This window comes from Diplotaxodon limnothrissa, linkage group LG15 (assembly GCF_057381915.1).
Source record: "Diplotaxodon limnothrissa isolate DT_005_m linkage group LG15, D_limnothrissa_male_GT1.1, whole genome shotgun sequence".
NCBI classification, from domain to species: domain Eukaryota; kingdom Metazoa; phylum Chordata; class Actinopteri; order Cichliformes; family Cichlidae; genus Diplotaxodon; species Diplotaxodon limnothrissa.
Genome location: NC_140610.1, coordinates 23,424,172 through 23,433,583, shown reverse-complemented (window position 1 = coordinate 23,433,583; position 9,412 = coordinate 23,424,172). Strand labels below are relative to the sequence as shown.

The 9,412-nt window shown below is 40.0% G+C and overlaps 1 protein-coding gene across 1 annotated transcript; it reads left to right on the top strand.

Moving 5' to 3' along the window:
* The first annotated feature begins 34 nt into the window (after nucleotides 1–34).
* Nucleotides 35–9,124, top strand: LOC146617552 (uncharacterized). Its single transcript, XM_085373481.1, has 9 exons — nucleotides 35–80; nucleotides 834–1,136; nucleotides 1,591–1,869; nucleotides 2,962–3,072; nucleotides 3,153–3,181; nucleotides 3,603–3,653; nucleotides 8,547–8,667; nucleotides 8,758–8,891; nucleotides 9,008–9,124. Exons 1-9 carry the CDS (start codon nucleotides 35–37, stop codon nucleotides 9,122–9,124), a joined length of 1,191 nt encoding a protein of 396 aa, XP_085229607.1.
* The last annotated feature ends 288 nt before the right edge of the window (nucleotides 9,125–9,412 follow it).

The window sequence follows — 9,412 nt, the reverse complement described above, 5'->3', positions numbered from 1 at the left end:
ACAGTGTGTGCCTGCTGACAGGGAATGGTGCAGAATGGCTCTTTGGAAATTATTTCTGGTTTTTGTGCTTCAGTTTGAAGGTAAATCTGCTTTTTTTTCATGATGCTAGGCCAAAATAAAAGGTTGTTTTGTGTTTCTTCAGTTTGTCACCGTGGGTCTGCATTTGGGTCCTCTATCCTGCAATGCCATGACAGTTTATGTTAAATTTCTTTGAATAATTTTGCAGAAATGATAAAGAGATGCCACTTTCATAAGCTTCAGTAACAGTTTTTAAAAAGTAGCCAGTATTTGGGAGAAAAAAAAGAATAGTAATAATGACTGAGTTATATTTGGAGTGATTCTCAATTTTATGTAGAATTTATTTTTAATTAGTCTTGATTTTGGATTACATGAGATGTACAGTAAAGTTAGATATCATTGAAAGTTATTCATATAAGAACTCATGCACTATGTATGCATGTTGCAAATGTTAAGGTCTACGTTCATTATTTGTTTAGTTGCATTTGCATTGTTGCCTCACAGCAAGAAAGTCCTGAGTTCAATTCCACCATCAGGCTGGGGTCTTTCTGTGTGGAGTTTGAATACTCTGGCTTCCTCCCACAGTCCATAGACATGCAGTTCGGTTAACTGGTCACTTTAAATTGCCCATAGGTGTGAATGGTTGTCTGTCTCTCTGTGTTAACCCTGATGGTGACCACTCCAGGGTGTACCCTGCCTCTCACCCTAAGACAGCTGGGATGGGCTCCTGCTACCCTGAAAAGGACGGGTGAGCGGGGAAGAGGATGGATGATGCGTGTCATTCATCACAGAAACTTTCCTTTCCTTTGCAGCAGGAATCAGTGGTGAACCATACTTTCTCTATCACAGACCAGGAAATTATGTCATTTTGCCCTGTGACAAGGCGCCTGATACGTGCTCCATGGTTACCTGGTTTTACAACAGAGAGCCATCTCAGACAACACAGGTGGTTTATCATGGAGATGTTAAGAACTCAACCCAAGCTGCCAGACTAAGTCTTCACAGTGACTGCTCTCTGTGCATCAACAACATCACTACTGAGGATGCTGGTGTTTACAACTGTCGGCCTGAGGGGACCACTGGCCAGGACACAACTGTCTATCTAAATATTTTGACTAGTGAGTACTTGAACATAAATGATTTGGGTCTTTGCAGAGTATCATGGTCATTAATATCCTTTTTAAAAAAAAAAAAATCTCTGAGGCCCTTTCCCTCAAAAACAAATTTGTGCATGACACTCCGCACTAAGGATTAAACATCCATCATCCCCACAGGCTCTGTGAGGGATCCAGCCTTGATTTTAATCCATCATTAGGCATATTTGGAGTAACTGAATGAATCCATTTTGGTGGAGTCTGAGCTTTAACTCGATATGCCTATGCAATAAAAGGAGCAAGATTTTACAGTAACATCTGGATGAAAGTTACATATATTCAATGTGCAAAAGTACTTTTTCTACAGGACAATCACTCAGTAAACCTGTGACAGTAAGAAGAAATTACAGAACTTGCATTTAAATTCACATTCCACTTTTTTCTTAATGCTGAGGTAACTGTCGTCACTCATTTTCAGTTTCAGCATCTCCATCAAACCCCGACCTACAGATGAATGGAAACATCACATTAAAGTGCTCTTTGTTCAGACTCAGTAGCCTCCCTTGTGACGAGATAAGCATCCGCTGGGTGGATGACACAGGAACTGTGCTGCTTAATAAAGTCAGATACACTGGACGCACATGCATTTCACTTCTAACAGTGAAGCTTCACAGTGACCACAACAAACGATACACCTGCCAGATTGTTGAGGAAAACAATGTGAAGATGGAAACTCACTACACACCAGTCTTCATAGGTAGGTTATATATAACGATTAGATGATTTTTACCTATTAAACACTGATGAACAGAGTCCACAGATTCCATAGCTCATTACACACCTCTAGGTAGAATAAATAAGCTGGTTAATTCTACCTAATATGTGCAAGTCGCTGCTATAAATACATTTTTAAAAAGGCAAATTGCCTTAGATTTGAAAAGACAATAAGTTCTATCGGTGACGAGGGGAAAACCACCATGGTAACTTGTGGGTTGGAAATTAAAGTCTGGCCAGTTCAGGGTTCAAGGACACCACACTCAGGGTTGTCATAGGTCTTGTGGTAGTGGGCTCCATGCTCCGACCTGGGAGTGTAACTGTCAGTCTTTTCCCACCCAAGCCTGCTGCCTTCCATCAGGTTGGCCACCACCTAAAATTGTGATTCAAAGAAAAAGACAAAAAGACAGTAGAAGCCAGACCAGGTTAAAACGATAGTAGTGTTTTGGTCCACAGCTGAAACCAAGGTTTCAAAGCAGCTGCTTCTAAACTCTACAACGCTCTTCTTTTTACCTTCCAGGGTGTCCTAATTTTCAAACAATTTGTAACGTCATTGGCAGATCTTACCAACATACAGGACCAGGTCTGAATCAAACTCTAATTAATGTTTTGGTCTGGTGAATCCCTTGCTATAGGAGGTGATTAAAAAAAAGCATTTAAGACTTCTTTCCTTAGTATTTGAAGAATTCAAATAGCTTTTAACCTGTCCAGGATGAACCCCGCCTCTCACCCTATGGCAGCTAGGATTGGCTCAAACCCCTCCACAATGATGACTTGGATAAGAAAACAGATTGATAGAATAGCTCTAATAATCACATTCCAGTTAGGAACATTCAAGAAAAATTGACTGTTATAATGTACCTCTGGAGTACAGTGTAGTCTCCACTCTTACAGAAAATAAAGGCATACAATAACTTATATAGAAAAAAACCCCCAACCCAATGTTTAGGGAAATGGCCTCTTTTATTCCACAGTGCTGCATTTTGTAAAAATAACTTTGAGTCCTACTTTAGTTTCCAAATATTCAAACGCTGAAATGCATGAAGAAATACTGTGAACCATGTGCTTTGTGCAGACTTTAGAGAGTCCATGGACCAGTCTCCGCTGAGCTATGCCATGTGGCATCTTCGCATGGCAGCACTGATCCTAATGATTGTCATCACTATTTTAGTCATCAGATACACAGGTGAGCCAATTCAGATTACACATAATAACTATAATTACTGAAAGTATACGTTTGAATTAAATTGCTGCTCTTTTTTTAAGGAAACAGAAAGCTTCTTGAAGAGAGCAACGTGAGTTTAAAACGATCTTGTTTTAAATGTTATGTAGGATTTTTTCAATAAACAGTACACAGTAAGTGGCTCTGATAAGCAGATTTCATGTATACACAATTTGTCAGTGTGAACTGGCTAGTTTGAAACCTAGGAGGAACTAAAATAGCTTGTAAGACAGATGATGAGAAAGTTGGTTCACCGTGAGTTACCATTAATATAAAGCTGTTTTCACACCTGCATGGCAGTATTGAATTTTTCTAGGACTTACCTGATAAAGATGCATGTGAAAACATAAATGTCCTAAACAGTTAGACTGGACTTTAATCTTTAACCTGCCAGATCCTTGGTAACAATTATGTGAAGTATAATGAATCCTCAAGTTATTACTTCAGTGGCCACCCGAGTTTCCCTTAAACATCTGCTTGTGTGCTTTTTACAGGTCCATTATGTTGGTGACTGCGATGATGGCACAGTGATCTATGAAAATGTGGCAAGTCTGGCTGACTCTGAACTGCATTGAACTTCAGAGCACATACTTCAGCTCAACATTTTCTTAATCCGTTTGCAACTACTTAGATTCTCTTTAAGTCTTTTGTATATTAACAATAATGTAATGTACACCATCCAACTAAAAAAATAGACCTGTAACCAGGTTTAGTCTTTTTCGGTCAAATCTTACTTTCTACCTACTGAAACTGCAGTAATAGAGTGATCCTGAATGAAGTTATGCTGCTTCTTGCTTATATAACTTTGGATTCCTGAAGATAAATAAAGCTGAAAACCGTGAATGGAGAAGAAATGCTCAGTGCATTAGCAGCCTTAGCCTGTAGCAGCATAACTAAAGGATAATTCAGAGTCATCTGAATCATCCCTATGAGATTTATCAAAAATGAAAATTAGGAGTCTAATCCTAAAGCAGTGATGGCGTCTGACTTCTGAAATCCCAACTGGCAGCACAGGAGAAGAGGCCAACAGCTAAAAGCGCTGCCTCACATTCTTCTTTTGGAAACTCTAAATGCTGAATCTCAAAAGGTTGATTCTGTTCACCTGGGAGAAACGTTTCGTCACTCATCACTCTCAGCTGAGACCTTATAAACAGTGCATTTGGACAATAACTGAAACCAGCCAACTAAATGAACAATGGGCTGTGAGGTCAGTTCCTTGATCATTAATATGCAAATTGTCATGACCATTGATCAACAACCACTGATCAAAGATCATTAATCAATATGCTATATGCTGAAAGCAAAAACACTTGGGTGCACCTCTCCATCATTGAACACAGCTTTTCTGGCAAGCCTCCAGTCTTCTTTGTCCTCCAGATGTATTTTAGCAATTGAGATATCATTCACAACAGATACTGAAACTGATCTCCATGTCACTGGTAGAACAAGGAGATGAAGCTGCGCAAATTAGAAAAAAACCCTAAAGATAGGATTGAATAATCCAAAAATGTACCTCCTTCTGAATCACATTTCTTTGATCCCCATGAATAAGGAGGTTGCTATCCCACTTTTACCATCGGCATGCTCTGCATTTAGAGGTAGCTTTGTCTAAGTGTGTCCAGTGTTGGGTGCTTTTTTGGTTGAGCCAATTTAATATAAGTTTGCTCTGATGATGTTATCTCAGGATGTTAGTGCAGGAGATGAGCCCTCATTTTTTTTAGCATTCACAGATTATTTTTTAATTTATTTAATAAACTATCATATCCCTGTGTGAATACATAAAATAGCTACAAAAGATATTATAATACCATCAACCCCCCACCCCAAACTCTAGTACTCACAGGAATGGTCACATTTTTTTTCGAGATAACTGATTGGTCAGTAGGTAATGACATCATACTGTAAAGATTGACCCGACAGACTGTGATGCTGTTCACTTGAGGAGTGTTTATTGAAGCACCACACATGTGGCTTTATGTTTTGGCACACTGTTCACCAACTTTTGAGTTAGTCATCTGCGAACACCCCTCCCTCTAGCTTCACTATATAAAAAGGGAGAAACCTTGTTAGGCAAATCATCGCCACCTGTCCCTCCAGCCTCCTTGGCACCACCCACTTGAGCCTAACTGCCCCAGTCCTCCCCTGCAGCTTAGCTAGCGATCACACCGCCGCCACACATACCTGTTGATTTCAGGCAGTAGAACCTGTTCTCTAACAATTAGAGATCTCTAAGATTAGTAGTTCAGTCCCAGGTTCCATCTGCTCTTGACTAGGTTTGATCTCCTAATTGTCCTGGATGTAGCCGTGAGTGTGTGTGACTGCTAGAAAAAGTGCTTGAAGGCCTATTTGAATTAATAATAATAGATTGCATTTATATAGCGCTTTTCAGGACCCCTCAAAGCGCTTTACAATACCACTATTCATTCACTCTCACATTGAAGGCAGGCTACAGTTGTCCAGCTGCCCTGGGGCAGACTGACAGAGGCGAGGCTGCCATATCGCGCCATCACTAGTAGGCGGTAGGTGAAGTGTCTTGCCCAAGGACACAACAACCGAGACTGTCCGAGCCGGGGCTCGAACCAGCAACCTTCCGATCATAAGCCGAACACCCAACTCTTGAGCCACGATCACCCTTGGTGGTTTGTAGTAAAAAGCAGTATGAGAGCAAGTCCAGTTATCATTACCAAGAAAGAGACACAAAGCTAATTTTACAGAACAGAGAAAGATGAGGCAGAGAGCAGGAAGAGTAACACATGGACAGTAAAACAGACAAAGACTCAACAGTATCATTAGAAATTACTCTTACAAAAATAACAAAATCATAATGGGAATTCAAATCTCAAACAATAAAAAAATAAATGAATGTAGAGCACAAGAACAGCAGTAAAATCAAACAAAAAAGTGCCCAATGCCAGGGACTGTGACCCACATTCAGATTCATACATACACAGCAAATTCAAAAGTGTTAAATGTTTTGGTGTTAATAGTCTTCTTGCAAAAGTAGAGTTAATTTTACTCTAAGCAGAGTCACATTCTTTGAATGTAACTCTGAGGTGTAAAATGATAGTAGTTAAAATCGAGTGTTAAAAATGAGTGTTTCTCTGTCAAATCTGGAGGTGTTACAATGGAAACATTAACTCTTGACCTCTTAACTCTGAACTCCTACAGGGGCTATGACACCAACAGAGTAAATTCACAGACTCCGCCCCCAGCACGGCTCCAATCGAAGCTGAATGTTTCAGAACATTTTGCTCTACATATTTGAATTGTTTGCCATGCTTGGTAAGTCATTTTTTCAAAGATTGTTTCAATTATTTCTATTAGCTTTTACTTCTGTGGCTCTTTGGAGTTGAGACAAAGCTGTGTGAAAGGCATTAGCCATGTTGCTCGCTGATAGCATAATATTCTGTTTTAGCTAGCTGAAAGGTATTGTTTGCGGGCAAATACCACAGCACTGAAAAAAAGCTTGCATGTGAATTTTCAGTCAAACCTTTGGTCAAATACGCCTAAAACAATGTCTAGAATGTGAAATGTTGGTATAATGGTGCTACTTGAAGCCTGAAAACGATCGCCCATAAAAAAAAACGAGCAAACAGCAGTAGCAGACGTCCTGACTGGATTCTACGTTAGCATAGATCCCTCCAGAGTTTTGTGCACACGGTTTAGGTAAAAATGAAAAAGGTTGAGGTTTTACATTTAGTTCAGTATTACCTGTTGCCTGTGTCTTTGTCTTTTGGGAAAATACTTTACACAAGTAATGGCTCAAAGAGGATTCCTTTTTTTTTTTACTGTGCTGCAATTGTTTACTGGATTATTTGTGCCATTAATTAGTGTCAACTAATTTATATTCGATCTCCGCACAGGATATGCTTGTGAAGATGGAATATGGGGGAGAGCAGAAGTGCGTTGAAGTTCCACAAAGAGATGAATGAAGGACATGCATATTGTATTGAAGAAATAAGTGATGAGAATGCTGTTATTTGCATTTACCATGTCAGACCTTTTGATAAACAAAATTCTAATGAAAGTGAGAACATGTATACTGTTACATCTTTCAGAAAATGTTTTGAAATTGTGGTGCACAGTTCAGAATAAATGTTTTTCAAAAACCATTGCATCTTTTTAGTAAATGTTTATTTTCAAAAGAAATTTCTAGAAGTTCAGAACAGTAAAATTCCTGCTTTTTAGAATGAATTAGAAGATAACTCTTACGTAGTTAAACTAAAATACTCTTTGAGAGTTAATATATAAACTCTTAACACCAAGTGTTAAATTATCAACTCCAGACAGATTTGGTGTTTAACACTAAATCAGAGTTAACGTACCAACTCTCCAAAAAGAGTTAAATTAACACTCTCTGGTGTGGACCCATATAGACACTTTAATAGTGTTGAAATCAAATCCGACAGTGTTAATTTGGACATGCTGGATTTGCTGTGTACCCTGTCAAACTGCAGATACATTGGGTGACGAATGGGACTATTTCACAAGTTTTTCTCTGAAACCAGGAACAGGAAATGTTATCACTTCTGTTCTTCTGTGCCAGAGAGCCTAATTTGAGCCTGCAGAGAGAGATGCAACAACACATTTCTTCACTTTTAACAATCCTGATTTTTATGCTTCAGTTTGAAGGTAATTACTCAGATTTTCTTTTCTTACTTTTGTGCTTGACTATGTTGCTATGAAATATGAACATTTAAATTGTTGTAGCCATGAGGAAAATTATCATCAATTGCCAACACAAAATGACAACATCTTTGTATTCTTAGATTTTGGACCTTAATTTGATCAATTCCATTGACTTTAACCGCAACAGAAAACTGAAAAGGTTATGATCCAGCGCTTCACACAAAGCAGGGCTACTGTAGATTCTGCTATGCACATAGCAATCAATTAAGTGTTCATTCTAGTTGAATATACAGCATATTTCTCTTGTTTATTACTGTTTTTTCTATTGTTTATTAATTATTAATTATAGAATGAAATCTGCATATCAGTGTTAGAATAATGTTTACATCTTCAGTTGGCTGAGAGGTGCAAATGACAGGATAGAAGCTACTAGAAAAACACTGATCTTTTCACAGGTCTTGATAGGGACGATGTAGAGTTAAGAACTTTATGGACAGATAAGATTTTTGTAGTTTTGCCTCTGTACATCAGTACCAGTGGATTTTAATTCAAACAGTCAAGATGTGATTGCAATGCTGACTTTTGGCTTTAATTTAAAGGCATCTTATAAAAATTGTGCATTAACTGTTCAGAAATCATAGCTGTTTTACACTTTCAGAGGCTTTGTAGAGGCAATTGTACAATTGACTGGCAAGTGGTTTCATGGCCGGGGGAGACTTTTTTCCTTTCTTTTGTATCTCATGACGAATAAAACAGATAATATATATTAATTTGATTCAAGGTGTCATGGTCTGGTTGGGCACCTGCAGGTCTCAGACAGCGGCTCCTCCTCCTTTAGGCGGAGTCCGGTTGCCCCTCCCTGGCTGACCACCTGTGAGCAATCGTGCCAGCGGTATATCAGACCTGCGCTCTCAACCACTCATCGCCTGAGTATCTGCTATTCCCATGTTAGTTCAGTGGAGCATCCTAAACCTTGTCTTAACGCCGTGTGATGACTGACCTGTCTTTTCTTGTCCTCAGCGATAGCACCCGGAGTGGAGATCTTGTTCCCCTCGCTCCCGTCCTCCTGGACCTGGGCCGCCAGCTGCTTACACAACGTGGCCTGCCGGCCCACCGCTCACCTGCCTGCCTCCCCACGCCTCGACCGCTTCCGGGTTTTCCGCTCCACCTGTCCCCTCCATCTGAAACCAAGTAAGGCAATTCAATTCAACTGCGGAGGATTATTGGTTGTCTGCTGGATCCCTCTGATCGTGATCTCCTCTTGTTCCAGTGCCCCCGGCCCCTACCTAGTCCTGTTTCTACCTCCCCGCTGTCCCCGCTGCTCAGCCGTCTCCTAGAGGTGTCTAGGTCGCCCTCATTATCACCGACGAGTCCTACGCGCCACTAGTGTGGTGGCGTCGCTTTGTGTTTCACCTTTGTTTACCTGTGGGCGGAAATAAATCATTTGTTTTCTGTCACCTCGCTTCCGGGTTGGTTTCTGCGCCTGTGTCCATCCCTGTTCCCTCGTGCCGTTGAGCCGTGACACAAACTGTTGCTTTCCACTGGATTTCTAAATATGAGGCCCAAATAGAAGAATGGAAGTGATGGAGGACATCATTAGGCAGAAAAACAGAAACCTGTCAGAGAGCTGGTAAAAACTTCAAGGGCATGCACAGTTCAGAAAAAAAACTTTCAA